Source organism: Passer domesticus, chromosome 9 (assembly GCF_036417665.1).
Source record: "Passer domesticus isolate bPasDom1 chromosome 9, bPasDom1.hap1, whole genome shotgun sequence".
In the NCBI taxonomy this organism is placed as follows: domain Eukaryota; kingdom Metazoa; phylum Chordata; class Aves; order Passeriformes; family Passeridae; genus Passer; species Passer domesticus.
The window spans coordinates 13,945,130-13,969,502 of NC_087482.1; the positions used below are offsets into that span (position 1 = coordinate 13,945,130).

At 46.5% G+C, this 24,373-nt stretch overlaps 2 protein-coding genes across 3 annotated transcripts; both read left to right on the forward strand.

Moving 5' to 3' along the window:
- The first annotated feature begins 733 nt into the window (after positions 1 to 733).
- LOC135307186 (uncharacterized) lies at positions 734 to 4,883 on the forward strand. 2 transcript variants are annotated; one of them, XM_064431807.1, is made up of 10 exons: positions 734 to 1,062; positions 1,144 to 1,221; positions 1,308 to 1,406; positions 1,847 to 1,954; positions 2,123 to 2,194; positions 2,834 to 2,941; positions 3,143 to 3,202; positions 3,289 to 3,387; positions 3,853 to 4,006; positions 4,537 to 4,883. In XM_064431807.1, the coding sequence occupies exons 3-10, from the start codon at positions 1,370 to 1,372 to the stop codon at positions 4,697 to 4,699; spliced, it is 801 nt and encodes a 266-aa protein (XP_064287877.1). In that variant the 5' UTR covers positions 734 to 1,062; positions 1,144 to 1,221; positions 1,308 to 1,369; the 3' UTR covers positions 4,700 to 4,883. The 2 variants fall into 2 exon arrangements, with proteins under 2 accessions (XP_064287877.1, XP_064287876.1); XM_064431806.1 differs by having other exon boundaries at positions 1,150 to 1,221.
- A 6,020-nt stretch (positions 4,884 to 10,903) lies between these two features.
- LOC135308332 (IQ motif and SEC7 domain-containing protein 2-like) lies at positions 10,904 to 24,353 on the forward strand. The gene is made up of 5 exons (XM_064433272.1): positions 10,904 to 11,644; positions 15,159 to 15,320; positions 16,155 to 16,331; positions 22,471 to 22,520; positions 23,928 to 24,353. Exons 2-5 carry the CDS (start codon positions 15,299 to 15,301, stop codon positions 24,351 to 24,353), a joined length of 675 nt encoding a protein of 224 aa, XP_064289342.1. The 5' UTR covers positions 10,904 to 11,644; positions 15,159 to 15,298.
- The last annotated feature ends 20 nt before the right edge of the window (positions 24,354 to 24,373 follow it).

Here is a 24,373-nt window from a genome sequence, read left to right on the forward strand (position 1 = left end):
ACCTAACTTCTCGATGGCTCACAGAGGTCACTGTAAAACGTCTTCCACATTACTCCAGGTGGGGTCCCACCAGAGCAGAGGGGGGGAGTCACCTCCTTCAACCTGCTGGGCACTCTCCTTTGGATGCACATGGCTGGCTCATGTCCAGCCTCTCTTCTAGCAGCAACCCCAAGTCCTTCTCGGCAGAGCTGCTCTGCATCCCTTCATGTCCCAGCCTGTGAGATCAGCTGAGCTGGGACTGTGTCACAGCCCTTGGGCAGAGCAGCTGGGCAGGATGAGCTCCCTTCCGAAGAAAGCAGAACCCACTCCAAAGATCTCCACCCTGGCCATGAGGTCACAGAAGGCTCTGAGATCACAGAGGTGCCAGAGCCCCGTGGTTGCAGAGCAGCACAAGGAGCCAGCAGTCAGTCCCTGAGCACAACTGTTGCGGCGGCAGCAGCAGCGGTGGCAGCAGCGGTGCTGACATTGGGACAGCGGTGTCAGGACAGAGGTGGCAGCAAGAGCTGCGGGACTGGCAGAGGACAAGGCACCATGGCCCTTGCTCTGCACCTCTTCCTCCTGCTCCTCCTGGCCGTGGCCCTGCCTGCCAGGGCTGCACAGGCTGCTCCACTCCAAGTGTGGCGAGCAGGTGAGCCGGCAGCCTGGCTGCCCTTTCCCGGGACAGCGCTCCCTGCTCCCCGGGAAGCGCTGGGGATGGTTTTGCCCAGGGCTTTGGGGAGGGTTTCCTCTGTGGGAGGGAGAGAGCCCCCATGGTCCCTGGGCTCCTCCAGCCACCACTCCAGGGATGTTGCACAGGGCCTGCAAAGTGGGTGGAGAGTGACCAGAGCCAGTCCAGAGCTCCCCAGGCCCGTGTGCTGCTTTGGCCTTGTCCACTGACAACTGGCAGCCAAGGCCTTACCCGACCCCCTTGCAGTGCCCAGTTCTCTAAGGCAGAGGAGGATCCCAGCACACCATGGAAATGGGTCTGATCTGATCTGTGCTCCCCTCTAGATGAGCATGCTAGGAAGGCTTCTCCAGCAGCTTGGCTTAATGATGATTTCCAGGGTCTTAACCCTCCACCAGGTATGTTTTCAATGTTGGTAAAAGAATAATCATTGAGAACCTTGCAGGAATCAGGTGACAGGAGCTTCTGTGGCTGTTGAGTTTCAGGTGTGTCTGCAGGAAAGACTTTTCAGGCTCCTTTCCTGGTTGCTGCACACAAGCCCCGCTCCCATGGCACGGGTGAGTAGTGTGTGACTGCTGACCCCGCAGGCTGAGCCCTGGTTCAGTGGGATCCATTCACCTGAAATGCAAATGCTTTTCTTAAGGTCCTCCGAGAAGGAGGAACAAACCTGGAGGAGACAGGAAGTCCCTGGAGGCATCCAAACAGATGGACAGGATCTGGAGTGACCTGGAGAGACAACGTGGTGGGTGCATTTCCCTCATGCTTCCCCCTGGGACTCAGCAGCCGGGGGCTTTGGCTGCACATCTGGACACGCCGTGCCCGGCACAGCGGGAAGGGATCCATGGCAGCCTCGCTGCCCCGCTGCTGCTGCTGCTGCTGCTTTCATGCCCTGCAGGGCTGTTTCCCAGCCTGGCCTGGCTGCAGCTTCTGCCCAGCCTCTGCAGGAAGGCATTTGGCATCAGCTGCCAGGGAGCCCAAACTGCACCATGGCCCACCCTGAGATCCCCTGCACTTTCCCAGTCTGTGAGCGCATCTGGAGGGGCAGTTCTTTGGAGGAGGAAGGGCCCTGGTCTTTCTCCTTAATCTTATCCATTACTTAAACAAGCATTGCCTCCTGAGGATGCCACATTCCCATTGGGAAACAAACCCACCTGATTCAGCTGTCCTTTTTCCTTTCTGCAGACATGGAAGGAGAGAGTGTGCTGACAGCTGCATTTCCCGGAGGAAGCAGTGGCTCCATGGCAGCCTCTGCCCCAGGAAGGGAGGCGATGCCAGGCAAAGGCCCCGGAGGTAATTGCTGTGCCTCTGGGCCTGAGCCCTGCTGAGGCTTCAGCTGCCCTCTCTGCTGCTTGGCAGTGCAGGCACACAGCATTACCTGACCCCCTTGCAGTGCTTGGTTCCCTATACAAGGGGATCCCAGCACAGCATGGAACAGTTCCCATCTGTGCTCCTTTCTAGACTGGGAACGTGACTTCCATCACTGGGAAACGCTGTTAAAGCACAGTTTAAGGATGTTGGAGCTTGGTGATGGTAGGTTTTCAGCAACTCTTTGCTAACAGAGCAATCATTGTCCAAGTGTAATCATTGTCCAGAGTGATATTCCTCTGTCATTTCCCTTAAGATCCTCCGAAGTTTGATGGATTCTGGAAATCCTGGCCTCCAAATTTCTACTCTTGTACCCTACAGTGATCCCACAGGATTGCTGTCAGTGGGAGGAAGGAGCGTTTAGCTGTCCATCTTCCTCCCGTGTGCAATGCCAGTGTGTCCTTCCATGTGCTCTGTGCAGCCAGGGAGAAGGGCAGAGAGGGAAGGGGCCGGGCCCAGGGCTGTGCCCCGGGGCTGAGCCTTTGGCAGCTCCTTTGCCAGCCCCAGGGAGCCTGAGCTGCTCCTGCTGCCACTGCCACACCCTGGCCCTGCCTGGGGCTGGCTTTAGAGCTGCTGGCAGCTCCAGGGAGTCCTTTCTGCCCCAACTGCCCTGCAAGGGGCTCCTTCCATGCCAGTGTGGGGCCACTGCAGGCACGTGCTCCCCATGCCCCTGCTCCTGAGTGGGAGGCAGAGCTGAGGGAGTGCCTTGGAGGGCACCAATCACCCAGGTGCCGTTACTGCCACTCGGGCCTGAAGGAGAATCTTCAACAGTGTCACAGGAGCTGTTCTGTCCGTCCTTTGCAGGTGAACCTGATGATGAAGACAATCCTGATGACGAAGATAATACGTTTGATGAAGATGATCTGGATTCCCAATGTGTACCCATTACTGAGCCTCTGGGAGATGCTGAGGGTAGGTCAAGGCCTTTTCCCTGGGAGAGCTGCCAGCTCAGAGCCCAAAGCTTGGCCAGGGGGGCATCACTGCAGGTGCCAGCACAGAACCAGGCACGTGTGTGCCCTCGCCCTGCGCGATCCCCTCACCGCTCCTGCGGCTCAGTGGTGCCCGTGCAGATCAGCAGAGATGGCAGAAGCTTCTGTGGCTGTTGAGTTTCAGGTGTGTCTGCAGGGAGGACTTTGGTGGATGCTGCACACAAGCCCCACTCCCATCGCAGGGGTGAGTAGTGTGTCCCTGCTGTCCCCACAGGCTGGGACTTCGTTTTGTGGGATCCATTCCTGGGAAACGGAAATATTTCTCTTAAGGTCCTCCAAGAAGGAAGAAGAAACCTACAGGAGCTCGTAAGTCCCTGGACATTTCCAAACATCTGGAACAAAAACAGAGTGGCGTGGACAGCCAGCGTGGTGGGTGCATTTCCCTCAGCCTTCCCCTGGGACAGAGTAACCGGGGGCTTTGGCTGCACATGTGGACACACCGTGCCCGGCACAGCGGGAAGTCATCCATGCACCACAGTCCATGCACACCCTAAGATCCCCCTGCAATTTCCCAGACTCTGAGCATATCTGGAGGGGCCTGCTCTTTGCAGGAGAGAGGGCCCTGGAGCAGCTCCAAAATCCTGGCCATTTTCCTTGTCCTTATCCATGTCTTTGACAAGTGTTACCTGGAACAGAAGGGCACAGCACAGAGGAATTATAGCATGCAGGGTCAGGGGTTTGGGTACTGAGCAGTCCTGTGCCAAGGGGCAGCAAAATGCCTGCAGGCCCCAGATCTGGGGGAAACAGGGAGTGAGGACGTCCTGCCCGTATGCACCACGCTGCATTTCAGCAGTGCAGCACAGCACGGGCTCACGCTCCCCATTGCTCCAACAGATGCAGCCGAGAACTCAACAGATTGGAAAAGCATGAGAAGAACTTTCAGCTCGGAAACATCCTTTTTGATTACGTTGATGGCCATTGTGGCACCTGCAGCACTGTCCCTGATGATGTGCTATGCCAGAATCTGGTATTGCTCGAAGAGAAAACGGTGAGTGTTTCGCGATTCTCTGTCTCAAGCAGCTTCCTTTAAAGGCTGCTCATAGTCAGGGAATATTCCCAGAGAGTTTGCAGTGGAGCTGTGGCCAGTCCCTGGTTGTCCAGATATCTCTGCTGAGGGTTCTGCTGCTGCCCAGTGCTTCCATTGGCCTCTCAATTGCTGGGCCTTGTCCTGGGGGCCCCGCTGGGGCTGCAGCCAGTGCTGGCTCCCACTGAGGCTTCCTGGCCAAGAGCAGCCCCAGGGGCACAGGGCAGAGGCAGAGGGAGGTGGGGAGGAGAAAGAGCAGGGCCGAGGTTGCCCTTGAAAGGCAGAGGCGCTCTGGGGCCCGCTCCTGGCCAGGGACCCTGCCCAGAGCCGTGCCCTGCTGGCCGGGGCCTTGAGGGGCAGCTGTCCAGCTGGGCCCAGCTGTGCCAGCAGCTCCAGCCGTGCTGGGGAGCCTTGCCAGCTCTGGGCCCTGCTGTGCAGGAGGCTCCCTGTGTGCCACTGGCAGCTGGGGCCTCAGCCACCTCCTCTCTGCACAGGAGCACCTCGGGAGAGGAGTTGGAAGACGGTGGCTGCACCTCACACCCAGCCAGCGTGAGCAGCTCCTCCAGCAGCAGGGACGGCCTGGACAGCCCTCTCAAATGTTCTGTGAAGAGGAGCCCAGAACAACTGTCTACACGGAAACCTCCTTTTACCCCGTAGATCCCACTGCCACCTGCTCTCCCCATGGGCCTCCCCAAGCTGCCTTCATCCCTTTTTTTCTCTCCGTCTGTCCCATCCCAGCCAACTCGAGTTCCTCTAGGGACCCCAGGATCAGCCCAGCACCTTCCAGCCCCTCCGGAGACCAACACATCCCTTCCTCTGCCTCTGAGACCCCTTGCCTTGCCCTCTAGGAATCACTGAAGGCGACACCCCACCCCACCGCCCCCCACCCTCCCCACTCCCAGTTGCAGGGTAGGCAGCGGCCCATTCTTCTGTTGAAATAAAGAGAAGGATCTGTGTTGTGGTTTCAAAGCAAAACCAGTGAGAGACTCCAAGTCAGAAATACAATTTATTAGAAAAAGGGAAAAAAAAAAACAAAATTCATGCAATAATACAAAAGAAAAACCACTGACAGGGTCAGAATACAGCCTGCTGACACCCTGCTAGTTAGGGTGGTGGTAGCAGTCCAGATGAAATGGACTTGTGGAAGTGGTGATCCTGTAGAAACAATCTGGTAGCTTTCATCCTCTGGAAAAGCAGTGGGTAAGGGCGGCGGTTCCTCTGGGAATCCAGTGGAAAGACTGCTTGTTGTGTCCCAAAACCCAGATTATATCCAGCTGGGGATGCTTAGCTCCTCCCCCATGGGCAGAGCATCTCACAGTGGGCTGATAACATTCTGCCTCATGCTGTGGGTCCTTGATTAGCCATGAAACAGAAATGGCTCTGGGAGGGAGTTATCTCTGAGTCATGTGGCAAGACATTGATGGACCCATTAACAGGAGATAAGGAAGAAACAATGCCTCTCCTGGTTTCAGCAGCTCTTGAGGATGGGAATAGAACATAATTTTATATTATAATCTAGGACATAATCTAACCCTTATTCTATTACCATCTATACCCAAGCCAATATCCTCTTACTATATATATGTATCTATCTATCTATATATATTATATAAAATGAAACTTTACACACAATTCTTGCTTAAAATTAGGTTAGATTTCCTTGTGGTACACAACAACTTTCCTTGTCCTTCTGCATTACCTAGCCAGTGCAACCAGGTCCTTGAGCAAAAATACCCACAGATGGGTTTGCCCCTGCTTGTGGTGGGATTAATCCAAACAGTCTTTCCTAAAATACCTTTCATGTGTATCACAGGAACTTTGTCTCCATCCCCTGTGTGCAGGGGTTCAGACTGGGCAGCACCAGGATTGATAGGTCCTCAGGTTTTGACCATCCAGATGGCTTTTGCTAAGTTCAGTTCCCAGTTCCTGAAGGTTCCTCCACCAAGTGCCTTCAGGATAGTTTTAAGTAGTGCGTTGCATCATTCAACTTTCCCGGCAGCTGGTGTGTGATAGGGGATATGATATGTCCTTTCAATGCCATGTTCTCTGGCCCAGGTGTTGATAAGGCTGTTCTTGAAATGAATTCCATTGTCTGACTCAATTCTCTCAGGGGTGCCTTGTCTCCACAGGATTTGCTTTTCTAGGCCCAAGATGGTGTTCCAGGCAGTAGCATGAGGCACAGGGTAGGTTTCCAACCACTCTGTGGTAGGTTCTACCATGGTCAGCATGTAGCGCTTGCCTTGGCAGGTTTGGGGAAGCGTGGTGAGGTCAGTTTGCCAGGCTTCCCCATACCTGTACTTCAACCATCGCCCACCGTACCACAGAGGCTTCACCCGCTTGGCCTGTTTGATTGCAGCGCAGCTCTCGCAGTTGTGGATGACCTGTGAGATGTTGTCCATAGCAAGGCCCACCCCTCGGTCACGGGCCCATCGCTATGTTGCATCTCTCCCCTGACGACCAGAAGCACCGTGGGCCCAACGAGAGAGCTAGGAATGATTCTCCCTTGTGCTGCCAGTCTAGATCCACCTGTGATACTTTCACCTTGGCAGCTTGGTCCACCTGTTTGTTGTTGTGATGCTCTTCATTAGCCCGACTCTCGGGTACATGCACATCCACATGTCGAATCTCACGATCAGCCTCTCTACTCGGGTGGCAATGTCCTGCCAAATCTTGGTGGCCCAGATGGGTTTCCCTCTGCGCTGCCAGTTGGCCTTTTTCCAGCAATGCAGCCATCCCCACAGAGCATTAGCTGCCATCCATGAATTGGCGTAGAGATAGAGCCTCAGCCACTTCTCTCGTTTGGCAATAGCCAAAGCCAGCTGGACGGCTTTAAGCTGTGCAACCTGACTTGATCCAGCTTGTCCCTCAGTAACTTGTGCAACTTGTCCTGTGGGGTTCCACGCTGCAGCTTTCCATTTCCAGTTAGTGCCTATAATTCAGCAGGAACCATTACAGAAGAGGGCATATTGTCTGATAGGCTCCGGTAGCTCACTATATGGTGGGGCTTCCTTGGCACATGCCACTTGCTCCTCTTCTTCTTCAGAAGACAATCCAAAAGTCTCCCCTTCAGGCCAGTTTGATAGAATTTCCCAAATGCCAGGGCCATTCGCATTTCCAATCTGGGTGCGCTGCGTGATGAGGGCAATCCATTTGCTCCATGTGGTGTCAGTGGCGTGATGTGTGGAGGGAACATTTCCTTTAAACATCCAGCCCAGCACTGGTAGCTGGGGTGCCAGAAGCAGCTGCGTTTTGGTGCCAGTTACTTCTGAGGCAGCTTGAACTCCTTCATAGGCAGCCAAGATTTCCTTCTCTCTGGGAATGTAGTTTACTTCAGAGCCTTCATAACTCCATCTCCAGAATCCTAGTGGTCAGCCTTGAGTCTCACCAGGCACCTCTGCCAAAGACTCCAGGACAAACCATGGTTCCCAGCTGCAGAGTAGAGCACATTCTTCACCTCTGGTCCCATCCTGACTGGGCCAAGAGCTACCGCATGAGCGATTGCCTGCTTAATCTGGGCAAGGACTTGTTGCTGTTCAGGACACCAGTGGAAATCGTTCTTCTTGTGGGTGACAAGGTAGAGAGGGCTCACAATCTGCCTGTCCTCGGGAATGTGCATTCTCCAAAAGCCTACGGCACCTAGGAAAACTTGTGTTTTCTTCTCCTTGGTAGGTGGAGACAGAGCGGTGATCTTGTTGATTAACAGGAGATAAGGCTCCTGGTTTCAGCAGCTCTTGAGGATGGGAATGGAATACATGTTTATACTGTAACCTAGGACAAGCGGTCACCCCATTGTCCAGGTGGCAGCAGCAGCAAAGCCCACCCAGCACCAGCACTGACTGAGCTCCATGCCCAGGAGGAGCCGTGGATGCCCACGGTGTGGGCAGGCAGAAGCCAGCCAGGGGCTGCTGTTGAAATGGAGGTTTTGGGGGGTTCAATTAAGTTAGCAATATATGGACTAAGCATTTAAATTTTAAATTGTAGAATTATATGTTGAATTTTAACCTTTTACTTAAGAAAACTCTGCCAAGGTACAAAGGGCATAGGAAAATGCAAATTTCTGAAGCTTCTTGCTATGAAGGACAATACCAGTGTCATAAACAGGGCAGGAGATCTTTCTCCTTTTTAATGCCTTTATTAAAAAAATTCAGCTCAGGTTGGGGAGAAACAACAGGTCGCCCGCACCCCCGCTGCTGCCAGGAGTGGCACGGAGGAGGAGGATGATGCAGCTGTGTCCGCTGGTATGCAGGGAGAGCTGGGGCTTCCGTCCTCGAGGGAGTAGTGGGAATTCTGCTTTTTTGGTCTAACATTACAGGTCCTCTTTCTAGCTGACATCCTTTCAGGTTAGGGTGAAAAGTAAAAAGGATCTTAGCAGATACTAAGGATTAAGTTCCTCACTTTTAGACATTACTTAGGTTTAATAATTCCATGTTGGCTTCTTGTTTTTAGGGTTTTTTTTCCTGGAAAATTGCAAAATTTGGTGAAATGCATTCTCATCTGCATACCAGCTCTGATGTCACCTCCCCCTGCTACCTTCAGGCTCCTGGGAAGCAGCAGGGGGACAACTGCGCTTGATTTCTAACCATTGACAGGTAATTGAAGAAAAACTATTAACAAGAGGTGATTGCTACATGAAGCTAGCAACAACAAATAGTCAACATTTCAACTCACAACAACTGGCCCAACCTGTTTAACTTTGCAGCCTTAAAAAAAATGGGTAATCTGTTGGGGCGAACACCCCAGGTGTGGAGACACGAGGCTTGACTCCATTTCAGAAGGCTGATTTATTATATATTCTATTAAAATACTACAGTAAAACTATACAAAAACAACAGAGAGGAAAAAATGACCAGAAGGCTACAAAGAAGAAGAATAGAATAGAATGCATAACAAAAATCTTGTGACTGCTCACAGGCTCAACACAGTTGGCTGTGATTGGTCATCAAGTGAAAACAATCCACATGGACCAATGGAAGATGCACCTGTTGCATTCCACAGTAGCAGATCGTTATTGTTTACATTTCTTTCCTGAGGCCCTCAGCTCCTCAGGAGGGGAAAAATCCTAGGAAAGGATTTTTAATAAAATATCATAGCTACAGATCACTTTTTTACTCATAACACCAGGAGAAGACCAGGGAATGCAGGAAGCCTAGACTAAGGAGCTCCTCTGTCTCCAAGCTGATCCAACCAACAGACGTACTCAGATAAGCACCAGGGGACCACAGTGCACGCACAATAGAGAAAAGTTCAAAAGTTCAGTCATGAGGAAGACCACAGCCTTCGGCCTCAGAGAACACCAAAGACCCCAGTGTGACCACCACAGGAAACAACGCGTGCCTGATGGAGAAGGAAGACTCGCTCACAATATGATGATCGACAAGTCTCGTCTTTATTCCCGAATCACCGATTATTATACACCTTTTAATTAGTTCATGCATAGTGCAAAATCCCAGCTCACCATTGGCTAACTAGCTATCAGCTATCTACGTGCTGTTTTTGGTATAACTATCACCACTTTCCCAGGCTATCCCGCTCCACCACCTGTGTCTGTGCATTACTTCATCCGTGGGCCAAGGACACAGTTTAATTATAATGGCAACTCCCCTCATTTTCTATCTTGGTCAAATTAATCTCACTGTGAGCTTTAGCTCGGAGCCAGCTTGTTACAAAGCTCTCAACATTTCCCCCGTTTTCTTTTTGGGCTAGAAGTGTTGTTTTCCAAGCCTTTTCTATCGTCTGACTCACCATTCTTTGTATGCAATTAAGCAAGCATGGTAATACAAGCATTAACAATACTATCACACCTAATATCCCTATAGCATACATGATCATTGTTCTCAGCCAAGGGCCTAGCCCCAGGCTCTTTAACCATCCTTCTGATCCCAATCCATCATCCTCTTTCAGGGCATGTAACCGTTTCTGGAGCTCTTTAATTTTTGCATGTATTGATACAGAATGATCCAATAAATTCATACAACACATGCCCTCAAATTCCTCACAACCATGGCCTTGAGCTAATAATAAGAAATCGATTGCTGCTCTATTTTGCAATACTGCGTGATTTACACTTTGTACATCTTGAGACAGCATGTCCAATACCTGGGAGGTGGCGTTCAGCTCGTCTTTGGCCCAGCAGCCTAATTGCTTGGCCAAATTCATGGCCTTATTCGCTGCCCCTCCAGGTAAAAGTGTGGCTACTACTACCTGTTTCAGCTCGCTCCAGAATGTGGGTTGCCCTATTTGGCAGTCCCTCTGGAGCGAAAAGAACAGGACTTAAGTTGCTTGATGCAGTCGTCCAGTGCCTCCTCAACTCCACAGTCTTTTTTAATCAGTCCAACAATGGATGTCTGTGTGAGGGCCACAAGCTTTCGACAGCGCGAAGCTATTATGTGAGTACGCGCTTGCTTTTCTACTCGCTCACACAAGGTCTTAAGTTGCCAAGTAACACATGCCAAAATAATTTGCTCCGGGGCTTCATATAAGCCTAAGGATCCTCCCAAATCAAGCCCTGTAAAATCCCTTAGTGCTCGCTGCCACGAGTTCTGCAAGTTCCAGGAGAATCGGCAGCTTGGGCACCAGTTCTGCCGAACGGTCGATTGCTCCAACCAAAACACCTTATTACAGCCTCCACAGTCTAGAGCGATCCATGCAGCACATTTATTGTCCCCACAGTCCAGGCATGGCTGTGATTGAGGGGCTTTTACTTCTACCGTAAGGTCCTGACACCACTCGATCCAATCGTCAGGAAGATGAATGCAGGCACGTCGCGCGTCGTTAGAGTAGGGTTGGAGGCGTTGCAAATAGGGTCGCAATATCAGCGTCAGTTTGTTGTGCACCCTCTCTTTGTCCTCCGGTGACAAGGCCGCGACAGTCCTCAACATCTGGTACAGCTCGAGTCCACTTCGCGGGGATCCACAAGGGTCCTGTTGGAGAGGAAACACAAAGATATCCCCTCCCCCAGTATAGTACCCTGGCAGCTACTCCTGCTACATAAAGGGAGTCAGTCACAATATTCAAAGGACCTTTTAAATTCATCATTGCCCATACTACAGCTAAAAGTTCCAATGTCTGTAGACTGTCCCTGGCATCTGCATCTAACAAATGTTGTCACCACTGTCTTTGCTGTTTCCATGTCACGGCTGCTCTCCTGGACTTTTTACCAGCGTCCGTAAAGGCCGTGATAGCCCCCCTTAATGGTGACAGACTCTGAATGGGCTTTGTTATCCAGTCCCATTCTGTCATCCACTGGAGGGGACTAGGATGCATTTTCCCAGTCTCCACGACAGCTCCAGCTCCTAAAAGGGCTTCCTGGAGCTCCCCAGAGTTCACCAAATACCAGTCAAGCGTGTCCTTTTTAATGGGCAATCGTATTGTGGAAGGCTCTGCTCCTGTAACTTGGATTGCCCTAAAACGTCCTTTCTTTATGAGGGATGCAATCATTTCAATTTTCAGTCTCACAGTTTTCTGTTGCTGTAGCGGTGGAGAGAGCCACTCCAATACCCTGAGCTCCCCCGTTTTCTTTTCAAGCTGAGACAGGGCACCTGTTAAAACACAAACAAATCCCACATCCCTGCAGGACTGAAGAATCTTCTCAAAATCTTGGAGGTGAAAAATGGGTCCTGGTTTCATTTTGCAATGCTACATAAAGAAATGTTAAAATAAAAGTAATTAGGAATTAATTTAGATAATACACACAGTCAACAACACATACAAAATAAAAAAATTACTAAACACTGTAACACTGAACTCTTATCCCAGAGTCTGCGACAGCTGACAAACCTTAAAATGACAGAGAATTGGAGAAACCATGTCCGGATTCATGTTTCTCCAAATCACCTCTGAAAATGGCTCAGCTGTCATAGATGGTCAAATTGCCAAGTCAAAAGGACTTGAATACTTTTTGATGCAGAAAACATCTGGGTTGATTGTCAGTCACTCCATCCAAATAGAGCTAGAGCTTGGCCAGAGCCCAAACTCTAATTGGTGAGTGTCACTTAACACATTTTTTAAACAGGGCTTTTAAAAACAACTGTTATAAACAAGAAACCTTAGGGTTACAAACCAATCAAACCAGCAAATAATTGAATCCTTCTGAAGTTTCTGTCAAGACAGAGATTTTCCAAACACAGCAAACTTCTTGAATTCTCTGCCGGAGTATTCCTGTAATAATAATTAAAAGAACTACAAAACTGGCAATTTGGATAAAAACCCTCAGAAACATCAAAATAGTTAGGAAATAAAAAGACAGGATCTTAAAGAGACACGTGTCTTGTAGGTGATCACACAAAAAAATAGAAAAACACATGAAAGCTGGCTGTAAATACTGCAACAATATCTTAATAATAACTCTCATCACAAAAATCTGAAAACTCCTTAACAAGAAGTGCTTGAAGGGGTTAAGACAACCTTCCTAAAGTATTCATCTGGTATTAACAACAGTCACTATCTATCAGCATTACTTACAAAAACTAAAAATAACAAAGATTATAAACTTAATATCAATAATTCTTAAAACTTTGAATCTTGGATAGATATTTTAAAACAAAACTGAAAAAGATGACAGATAATCTTAAACACAAATAATTTCACTTAAATTAAGGATAGTCAAAATAATTAGCACATTTACATCCATTTATCTAATGCCATCTCTTAATGAATAGAAGAAAGCAAAGACTATAAAGCCCATAGTATACAGAAATATTACAGTTTAAATCTTCTCATATGTAGTCCAAACAGAAACTAGGAAGTTTACTTAGACTCTGCCCCCCTAAAAGGTTGTTCTCGCCTCAGGCAAGGGAAAGGAAATGAAGTCATCAAACTCAAAGCCATCAAACCCAAATACTCAATCACTTTTAGAAAAGCAAACACATTTACAAAAAAAACTGGTAAACCAACTGTAAAGTCTGTGGAACAGTTGGGTGAAATGCCCCGTATAACATCTGGATGAAGCACTGTGTGAATTTTCAGAAGTTTTCTATCCTGATCTTGAAGGAAATTCCTGACCTGTTTTTTCTCAGACACTTGTTTGAATTGCTGCGATGGGCTGTCTGCTGTGGTTGCTAGGCAGCTGTGACAGGGCGGTGCTTGAGGAATGTCTGCCCGCGCCCGTCTCCTGTGTGCTCCGGCACAGCCTCAGTCTGTGCTATCCCGGGGGTGCGGAAAGGAACGCTCTCGCCCGGACCCGCGCAGCCCCGATCTCCTTTGGGCTCCGCTCGGCCTGGATCTCCACTCGGGCTGGTTCCCCCTGGCTCTGCGCCAACATCCGCAGCCAGCGGGAGAATGTCCCACACCGCTGGTGCTTTTGTGCGCTTGCAAAAAGTGAAAAAGCCCTCCTAGCTCCAGCTTTCGGGTTTCGCGTTACTGGTGCGCGTCCACCGCCGCTAGCACCTATTCGGCTGCCGCGTCTCGCTTTGGCCGGCTTGGCCCTGGCCGGCACTTCCCTCACGATCTGTGCGCTTTCCCCACGGACAGCTGCCGTGCGAGTTTTTGTCACCGCGCGTGTCACTGGACCCGCGGTGCGCGTAACTGCCGCCGGCACCGAGTACGCCGCCTCCGCAGCGCTCGGTCCGTTCCGCCGCCGCAGCACCGGGAGCGCCGCCGGCATACGCGTTTTCGCCTCCGCGTCTGCCCCGGGCTGTCCCGCAGTGCGCGTAACCGCCCTCCTGGTCCCGAACTTACGCCACTCTGTTAGCTCATGGACCGTATGGGGGTTGAAAAACAACCCTGTAGCGTACCCGTAATCTAACAACTGTGGGAGCTCTCTCTGCAAGTCCATGTCTTTAATCTGCCGCTTTTTTAAAAAGCAAATAAATAAATCATATGCTGCTTGCCTTTCCATTTCTAATCAGCGCTGTTGCAAGGCTTACAGACTTCGGCAGCACGTAGGCTAGGACTATATTTATAGCTCCTAGGGCCGCGACCCGCAGTGGTCGTTTGCCGTCCCCCCCCTTGCTTCAGAAGGACCTGCTCCTACTTCCCCATCCGTGGCAGCCGTGTCTGTCCGTAGTCGTCGACGTCGGGGTCACCATTTGATGGAGAAGGAAGACTTGCTCACCATATGATGATCGACAAGTCTCGTCTTTATTCCCGAATTACCGATTATTATACACCTTTCAATTAGCTCATGCATAGTGCAAAATCCCAGCTCACCATTGGCTAACTAGCTATCAGCTATTTACGTGCTATTTTGGTATAACTACTTATTACTTTCCCAGGCTGTTTTTCTCCACCACCTGCTCGGTGCATTACTTCATCTGCGGGCCAAGGACACAGTTTAATTGGAAGGCAACTCCCCTCATTTTCTATCTTGGTCAAATTAATCTCACTGTGAGCTTTAGCTCGGAGCTAGCTTGTTACAAAGCTCTCAACACAGAACATATTTTCATTCTGAGTATCTTTCTGTAAATGAACCTTCTGTCTCAACCAGGAGGTATTTTTGACCAGCTGTTAAAACTTCAGAAGTACACCTAGAAAAGAGGCAAAGACAGTTTCCTGAAACATCTGCCTTTTATTAAAAGTCCATAATATGGGTCAAAAGAAGGGTGAAAAAACCAAATCAGTCCTTTTACTTCTTCAGTATGTGATTTCACAGATACTTTTAATTTCATTTTAAAGAAAAAAAGGAAAGTAGCATGTACAGGGAGAACAATCCAATAGGAAATACTAAATCTGTACCTGTTTGTGTGTCAACTCACCCGCAAATGGCGAGTTAAAAGTAAAAGATAATTTGTAGCATTTGAAATGTCTTCAAGTAGCCTTTACACTCAGCAAAACTTTGGTCACAAGTGGATAAGGTGATCATGGGATCTGTTCCATGAAAAAAAAAATCCCCTTAGATTTTTTTTTTCCTACTGTTTTTGATATATATTGCATATTGTGCCTTAAGGGCAGCAGCTACATAAAGATATCTCTCAGTATTTGTTCAGTATTTGACAGTTAGGCTGTTCCAATGTACCTTAGGGATTTTTATTCTAATTTTATGCTGTCAGACTTTTATTTCTCTGACTTTGTATCCTCTGTGGTAATATTACTAAAAGCTTTCCGGTTTTGTGGGTATTTTTATTAAAAGAAAAGTAATTGTATTAATCAGAGCTCAGTTTTTCTTGCCTTTTTCTTCCAGATTATCCCAATGGCATTCGGCTCACGTCAGCTGTTCCAGGAGCAGATATCAAAGTACTCATAAATTTCAATGCACCAAATCCTCAGGACAGGAAGAAGTTTACAGATGATTTGAGGGAATCAATTGCAGAAGTTCAAGAAATGGAAAAGCACAGAATAGAGTGTAAGTACAAAGGTACATATAATGGAGCATTTTCCAGCTAATCAAAATAATAAAAAGTAATATTACCCTTGGAAAATTTAAATTTTAAGTTAAAAATTACCATTAATAAAAAGTATAAGAGTATAACACATTAGAACTCTGTAAAAGTTCAAAATAATGTGGGTTTTTCTGTGACTTTATCTTGAGAAGAAGGAAAAAGCCAATAATGCCTTAAGCCCCGGCTGAGTTCATTGACTACTGAGTTCATTGACTGCAGTGTAGCTGCAGTGGAATTCATCTTGGACAAGCTGCAAATAACAATGGGCAGAGGAGAGCTGGGTCTGTGATTTGTAGCATAAATTACAGGAAGAATTTTAGGGATAATTTGGACAGAAGAGAGCTGGGTCTGTGATTTGTAGTATAAATTACTGCAGGAATTTTTAGGGATAATGTGGAGAAGAAAGATGGATCCGTGATTTGTACTATAAATTCCTGTAAGAATTTTAGGGATAATGTGGACAGAGGAGAGCTGGCTCTGTGATTTGTATCACAAATTACAGCAGGAATTTTAAGGGCAATTTACCTCACACTGAAATTCCCAATGATGGCTCTTCCAATAAGCTTCATTGAATTTTTCTTCATTTCCGGGTTGCAATTCCTGTGGTCAGTAAGGAAGTCATGGTCCAAACCAATACATTTTGCTGGTAGTCCCGTGAGTGTCTGAAGATGAAATTTTATCCCATTTTCCCAAAAGAGAAATCCAGCTGTGGGTAGAGGGGTGAAACTCCCTGTGGGACGTTCTGGGTTGTTTCATGCCCACAAACACCCCTGTAAAAGCCCCCGTGTGTGTTGCAGCCGAGCTGGAGAAGCAGAAGGGGGTGGTGCGTCCCAGCATGTCGCAGTGCTCCAGCCTGAAGAAGGACTCCGGGAACGGGACCCTGCCCCGGGCGTGCCTGGACGACAGCTACGCCGGCGGCGAGGGGCTGAAGCGGAGCGCGCTCAGCTCCTCCCTGCGCGACCTGTCCGAAGCAGGTAAGAGCTGCCTCTCCTCCCCGGCTCGCTGCATGCCTCCACAAATAGCAGTGGTGGAATCTTACACTTCCAAGTAGCTCCTTACTCCCCCCTCCTCGGCTCGTGGTTAATTTCTGTTTGTTTTGGGTTTTTTTTTTTTACCTTTGTTCTGTTAAGCGGCTGCTGTTTGAAAGTATTAAAGCCGTTGTAGGTTGCTATAGAAACCTTTAAAGGACAGTGAAGACAGAGGAAAAATTGTAAGTTTTTAATAAAACAGAAGTGACTGACTTGTGCTAGGAGCAATTCACTTGGTTTTCCTTTCTTTTTTTTTCATTGCCTTTGCTTTTTCCCCCTCATAGACTAGGCCTGGAAAGGGAAGGAAAGCTCCTGGTCTCTGTGTGACGAGCGCTTTCTGTGTACTCTGTGCTCAAGTGTACCTGTGTCACCACCTCGATGAATGAAACTGAGTGAAGCCCTACTAAATTCTCTCTAGAGCTGTGTAACACCAGTGTGCCCCTGATGCTCTTTTCTGGTTCTGTAACTCAGACACAGTTCCTAATTCTTGCAAAAAGAGGTTGTTGTGAAGTACTCTTTGCAACAGAACCAAAGAAGCCCTATTGGACAAGGATGCTGATAACCCACAAAGCCACTGATGTGTCTTAAGTTTTATTAACTGGTTAAAGACTGGAAAGCAGTGGTGATACAATTTGTTAGCCAAAGCAAGCCAGGGGAAGTTGGGCATGTTTTTATTTGATGGTTTGCCTCACACCTGGCATAGCCATGTAATCTTTCAGTGTTAAAGATTCCTGTCACTGACAAGAACTCTTATCTGAACACCATGTCCACTATTCAGAAAGTACTTCCATAGATAGTAGCAACTCTATTTTTTTTAGTTATTTGGTTTTTAGTTCATAGGCTGTGTTGCATACTCTGCTTTGTTCTTTCAATTGCAGTGATGATGTCCAGTGTAGTCATAATTTCAATATTCTGTATATCTTTGGTAGTAGACACTACTTACCTATTTCCTTTTTTTTTTAACTAAAGACGAGACATTAGCTATGCTGCAATAAATAAAATTGTTGTAAACTGAAATGATAGCCTGTGTTTTGTGGGTATATGTATGTGCATACAAATATGTAGAGAGTGAGCTCTTTCAATTCTTTTCTTCTCTCTTTAGGCTTTCATACTCACATCTCCATGTGCTTCATTAAAAAGACTTAGGCCCTTGATCCAAAATCAGGCTGAAGTTGACTATTGGTGCTTGCTTGGCTCCAGCGGATTTTAGATCAAGCCCTAGTCTTCACCACTCTTATATCTCAGATGAAGATACTTCATATTTTTCTGTTGTTTTGGTTTTATTTCATTAGAATGAGAACTACCATATTGTTAATATGTGAGTTCAGTGGGTATCTGTACCCCTAAATGTGATTTCTGATTAATTTTTTCATTCCATTAGAATTACTCATCCCTCTCTTTCAAACACTGCCATGTATTTGAATTCATATTATGGGTTTAATTCAACAAACCAACATTTGTAATCACAAACACATTTCACAGGGCATGCCTACAACTGGCATGCTTCTTACTGAAAATAACCTTTTTCCATGACAAAAAGTAGAAATCACTCACAGACTGCAGGGTTTATCAATGAGTTTGTTAAACCCAACTAAACTTAATTTTAACCTGAAATAACTGAGAATTATGGAGAGCTTCTGTTTGGTCTTGTGCAGTGCAACTGACTTGAGAAACAACCAGCCTGTTATTTGCTGTGTTATTTGGTGGAATGACTTAAGGGAGATGATCCATATCATTCTGCCTTCTCTCAGGGAATAGCTTGCATGTGAGGCTAATTTTATTTTTAATGTGGGAGAAGTGATCCACAGAAAAGCAAAGAAATCTCTTTCAGTTAGGAAGATACTGCCCCTCAGTGATTATCCCATATTAAATTGCTTCTCTAAAACAGGCCTGAGTTAGGTTCCCTCAAATCCTTCTGTGGATGAAGCACAGGATGAACAAGGAGGAGGAACAGGAGTGTGTGGGCCTGTAGGAAAGTAGATTTTTAGAGAGACCTTTCTACCTTGAATCAAAAATAAATCTAACAAACAAGAGAAAATGGCCTGATTTCATATTTATGCAGGAAGGCAGGTAAATGTCCAGTGAACATTGCAAACTCAAAATTTTAACTGTTTATTCAGTGAAGGGAAATGTGACTGAACAGCATTTGGCTGCACAGGTACTTGACAGAACTATTTAGGAAAAAAATCCATTGCTGTCCCCCAGACATCCCAGTAAATGGAGGCTGTGGAAATTACTAAATTTCTCTGAGTGACAATTCAGCAGCTTCTGAGATCTAGCAAATACCCTGACTGATTCTGCCTCCTAGGCTGGGCATGCACAGAAAAGCAGGATGTGTCCATCAGGTATCCTTTCCTGAGAGTGTTTCCATGCCTTGGCCACAGCAGCTCAACTCCCAGCTGTGGGAAGGATGTGCTGAGGATCTCTTCACTGGGAGATGCTGTTGTTCCTTGTGCCTTGACAGTTCTTTCCATGGAATATAAAACAGAATGTGACATCCAAGTGTTCCAAGATGCGAATATGTCAAAAATATTTAGGGCTTTATTTTTCTCTAAAGATAAATGTATAATTTTTATTGCACATTCTTGAGCTGGAAGAACTGAATTTATTTTTTCCAGACCTTGAAATTCTTAATTTATACAAAAATATTAGAGCCAGGCAAATTTTAATGAATCTAAAGCTGAGTTTTATGAGTTTACAGAAAGATGGGAAAAGTGTGATGTCCCCTCATGGCCACTGTTCCACAGGAAGAATGATTTGGTCACTAAAGCAGAGCAGAAAGAGTTGGACTGGCTGTGTTTCCCATTCTGTTTCTCCCAGAAACAGTCCCATTGCACTGATTTTAGGTTCTTCAATTTGAATTCCAGCCACTTTGAATTGCTGGGGGACCCAGTGCTTTTACATTGAGTTTACAGAGGAATTCAAACTTTATTCCCACATCACTAATCTGTAAGGTGGGAGTAGTATTTACACACTGAACTGGTTTAAAAATTGCAGTTTTCTTGTTTGCCCCAGTACTCCACAACTGGCACAGCCAGGTAGTACTGACCAGGTGAGGGTGGTGCAGTGGTTCCTGTTACTGAGAGCTGGGCTTGTCTAAAACAGCCACAGGCCAAAAAAGATTACTGCAAAATCAAAACAAAACCAAAGGTATTTCCAGGATTAAAATACTTCTGTTTCAGTGTGAAATCTTAAGATTGTACCTGTTTCACACAGAAACAAGCTGAAAATGTAAAGGTGGCAAACAGTACTTTCCCCCTCAAAAGTGGTCTCTCCAGTCATTGGAGAGAGTAATTTAACTTAAAACTTTTTTCCAAGCTTTCTCCCCCAAGACACTCAAAGCCAAATCATAATATCAAATCATTGATAGTCTTTAGCTATCAGTTATCTCACTGGCCCAGAAGAGTTTCAAGAACTACAGAGCAGGAGTGAGAAATATTTCCATGTACTGAGCTGATCTGTAGCCTAAACTGTGAGATCACCACACATCCTGTGATGTGTCCTGCACACATCCATTCTGCAAGGTGCAGTGGCCTTTATTAATGAAGCTCAATATTCTTTTGGCATGGTTAAGTTTGTAAAAATCTTGTAATCACTTCATATCTGTACTATAAATTTGAAATGTTCTTGGCCCTATATAGTGCATGTTCATATATGAGGCATACACTTGTGTAAGTTCAAGATATTTCTTGCAAGGAATATTCATATCTAACAGATAAGGTTAAATTAATTGAAAATTTATTTTTATAAATTAAAGTCCACTCTAATAGCCTTAAAATATTAAAGTAAACTTAATATATTAAGCAAAACTAATCTTCAGATTTGATAAATACCACCTTGCTTTGTACCACAGCTACTAATTATCCTGCCAGTACATGCTTGGGTGCAGTTCTAGTTTAGAATTTCCCTGAGATGCATGTGAAGGCTGGAGCTCCAGGGAGGCATTTCTGCGATGGGATGCTATCCCAAAGACCAGGGAACAGTCTGGAATAAACACACATTGGCAGGGGGAATGCTCCAGGGGATTTACTGAGTAAACCCACCACACTGCATGTCAGCACAGAATCGGGATCAATTTGTTTTTAAGAAAAAGAACTAAGCCTCTGTACGGCAGTAGTGCCTATCTGAGGGAAATTACAGGCATTTAAGGTGGATTTTTCTGTTTGTTCTTGGCTTTGCAAGTACTACTTTGCCCTGGAGTTATTCTGAGCAAAATTCCATCTGTCGCTCTCTGTCCGTATTTACTGTGTCCGTGGTTATTTGATCAGACTGTGACTCCTGCCATATACAAAAGGCATTGGATTGTTGTGTTTTCCTTCATTTTTGGCCACGTTTAATGCCCCGTGTCAGCTCTCAGTCTTATTTGCAACCCTGACTGCTAAGTTCCGAGGTGGCTGCCGCAGTGTGTTTGCATCAGCAAGCAAGAGTGGTTGGAGTGTTAATCAGTACTAATCCTGTTATCAGAGCAGAAAAATATCAAACCTGACTAGGAGTCAACATAAGGGATGAACAAACCCAGTTTTTCTTGGGGGACTCATAAGACAGTAGAGTTTGGCTGAGGCTAAAACTGCAGCAGGAGATGAAGCAGTGAGCTTTTGACAAAGAGCCCATCCAGGGAAATTGTTCCAAATCCCAATGAATTTCTCAAGTCAAACACAACACCTTGACCACAAACGCCTTCCCCTCAATTTAATGTCACTGCAGAGGGGTTGTACTGGGGAGCAACTCTTTTTAAGAGGGGAGAATGTTCCAGTAGCCTGGAACTGTAGCTCTTACAAGAAACTTGTTTCAGGGCAGTGTTCTGTGACCAACCAGGTCAATACTATGCTTATAAATCCAGCAGGTGGTAGTTTTTGGTCATCCTGATCCTTTGGGTAGTCTGAATTGCCCTATGAGCAGTTCCACTGCTCTCTAGTTCTGATCACAGGTACTTTTGGGGTGTCTGTGATGAGGGTACATCATTAATTGGTTAAGTGATGCTGAAATCCTCACATTCTCTGCCAAAACTACCTCTCAGTGTAGAAAACTCTGAATACAGCCAATGCAGGGTGGAGACTGATATTTGGCCTTGCAGGAAAACAAGGAGAGAGTGCTGAGAAAGCTTTGGTTTCAAAAGCCCTGCAGATTTTAGGGAAGCTCTGAGCACCAGGAGGGCTCCTCAAAGCTCAGCTTTGTTTCTGCACCCTGCCAGGAAAGTATTCTGAAACTTTACAAAGCAAAGCTCCACAAGTTATCTTCTAAAAATCTCTATTTCCACTGCAGCCAGATGCTATTTTCTCTGCTGTGAAGTGAGAAAGAAAATCTGAGATCCTGTGTCCTATCCAGCCACTGAGGTCTTCTGGCTCTTTAGGCAAACTGTCTGGAGTTTCACGTGTGGGTTTAGGCAAAAGTTTTTGCAGTTTGAGACTGTTGGAGTACAAATCCAACATGCTTAAAGATAAAGCACTGCACAGCTAAACAAACAAAATCTAGCCATAATGTCAAGACAGATTCCAGATTTACTGATCAAAAATTAAGTTTAGGGGTTTTTTTAAACCTCATGAAAGAATATTGTATGAAATCCACTGAGGTTCAAAGCTGAAATTGAAATTATAAATTCGATAAAATGATAAAACCGATGAAGTGATAAAACGGATTAATTGATAAAACCGATGGCCCTCACAGTGCCCCACACTGAAGTTCAGAATATTTCAACGTTAAATTTTGCATTTAAGTTAATGCCACCCCACAATTATATCTCAATATTTAAAGACAAAAAAACCTCCATGGCCGATTAGCTTCCAGTAAACCAAACCCTTTAAAATCATTGCTGCTCAGCATCACAAGCGCAGCACTAAACCCAGCTGCCCAAACACCTCTACTTCAAAAGTTGTGCAAATTACCAACAAAATAATCACCCCCCGCTCGTGTGAGCCGATCCCCAGCACCAGCAGCTCTCCAAATTTCCACTGATCCCCTAGAAACGCAGGCAGGTGCAGGGAGTTGCTGTCCCTGCTGGCCCTGAAGCTGTGGGGCTGTGGGGCCGCGGCTCCTAGCGCCGGTCGTGTCGCAGTCTCTAATCTCTGCTGTTGCATGTCCTGGGCAGGCAAGCGTGGGCGACGCAGCAGTGCAGGATCGCTAGACAGCAATATGGAAGTAAGTAGGAAGTTCCTGATGTCTAGCTGGATGTGATGATGTGCATTTCAAACCTTTCTTTTATATACATACATATTTTTTTGCTCTTTTTTCTTCTAACATATATATATACACACATATATATAACCTGCCTGCCACGAGTAAAATGCATGCCTAGGCTATTCACTCTGTATTCTTCCAGCTTACAAAGCACTGACAGCTTGTTTTAGAGCAATGCCATTTTTGGTTTGAGCTAACCTTGTTCCCTTTGTTCCTGCCAGCATGGTTAAATGGATATGATGTGTCCTTTTGCCACCATTTCAGTCTGGTCCCAGCTTAAAAGCCCACCTTGCTCTTTGTTACCAAGTACACTGTTCTTGCTGTTTGATATTTAGCTACAACTATTGACTGTCATGCTCAACCATCCCCATTGCTTATTTTCGAGTTCAATTGCTAAATGTATGCAGTCATGACACCATGGAATTGCACAGAATGGGCATGGGAGGACAAAAAAAATTATTCAGATAGGTGAATTCAATGTGGATTTCATGAGATTTCATTCATCTTCAAACCATTTATATATACTGTTCATGTCTCTGAATTCAGCTTGCAGATTTTTTCTTTTTTTTTTTCTTTTTTCTTTTTTCTTTTTTTTTTTTGTGTTTGCTTTAGGTAGATTACAGTTTAAATCTAGCATACTTTGCCTAACTACTCTTGTGTCCCATAACTCTTTCAAAATACAAACCCTCAACTTCAGCAACTAAATTCCAGGCTAAATAATAGAGAATGTTGGACCATAGGTCAGAAAAATATAAGCACATAGAAATGTTAGTGGCAAAAATGGTATGGTTCCATTTAACACAAAATGCAGAGGTAGGCCTGAGAAGCAGCACTGTCATATATAGTAGTGGAAAACTGCTATAAATAAATATTTAAATACCATTTTAAAATCTGAGCTGTAACTGTAATATTTGCTGCTGTATGTTTAACTATTTAGGTTGCATTTAATCTAGCGCTTTTTTTTTTGTGGTAAAAAAGCAAGTATGGTATTTTTTGCAGTATTTTAAAATGTATTTTTCCTTTAAAAACACACTTGTAGGCCTTATATCATGTTACATTTCCGTGACATTTTTTTTTTTTAATTTGAAGTCATATCACTTTATGTCAAAATATTGAGAGAAAATCACCCAATGCTTAACATCCTCTAAGAAGGGCATGAGTGCCCCACTGGCCACTTAGGGAAGGTGGAGATAAAATTTCCCCTAGAGCTCTCTAACATAATCCACCCATGTTAACCCTAAAGGAGGAGTTTGTGGGTCAGTGTGAACTTTTTCTTCTTTTTTTTTTTTTTTTAATTTTTTTTTTCCCTTTCCGAACATTTCAAGATATTTTTTTTTTAATTTTTATTTTCTATTAATTTCTTTTTAGGGGTCCATCATTAGCAGTCCTCACATGCGCCGAAGAGCTACATCAACCCGAGAGTGTCCATCTCGCCCTCACCAGACTATGCCCAACTCCTCCTCACTCCTAGGGTCCCTGTTCGGTAGCAAGAGGGGCAAGCCCCCCTCGCAGAGCCACGCGGCCGCGCAGACCCCGCACCACGCGGAGGGCGCGGCCGCCGCGCCGCACCCGCACCACGCGCAGTTCTGCCACCAGAACCCGCCGCCCTACCACCACCACCACCACTACCACCCGCCCCCGCACCCGCACCCGCACCAGTACCACCAGCACGGGCACGGCCACGGACACGGCCCCTACCTGCCGCACGCCCCGCACCACGGCCCGCACCACGGCCCGCACCACCACGGGCCGCCCCCGCCGCCCGCCGCCGCCAGCACCAAGCCAGCACCATAGTCTAGGCCTAAAGACCCTCC

Bases quoted from the DNA above. Each gene is read 5' to 3' on its own strand.
- LOC135307186 (XM_064431807.1), top strand. From the start codon at position 1,370: ATGGACAGGATCTGGAGTGACCTGGAGAGACAACGTG. The intron at 1,407-1,846 runs GTGGGTGCATTT...TCCTTTCTGCAG, and splicing joins TGACCTGGAGAGACAACGTG to ACATGGAAGGAGAGAGTGTG. The intron at 4,007-4,536 runs GTGAGTGTTTCG...CTCTCTGCACAG, and splicing joins TATTGCTCGAAGAGAAAACG to GAGCACCTCGGGAGAGGAGT.
- LOC135308332 (XM_064433272.1), top strand. From the start codon at position 15,299: ATGGAAAAGCACAGAATAGAGT. The intron at 15,321-16,154 runs GTAAGTACAAAG...TGTGTGTTGCAG, and splicing joins GGAAAAGCACAGAATAGAGT to CCGAGCTGGAGAAGCAGAAG. The intron at 16,332-22,470 runs GTAAGAGCTGCC...TGTCCTGGGCAG, and splicing joins GCGCGACCTGTCCGAAGCAG to GCAAGCGTGGGCGACGCAGC.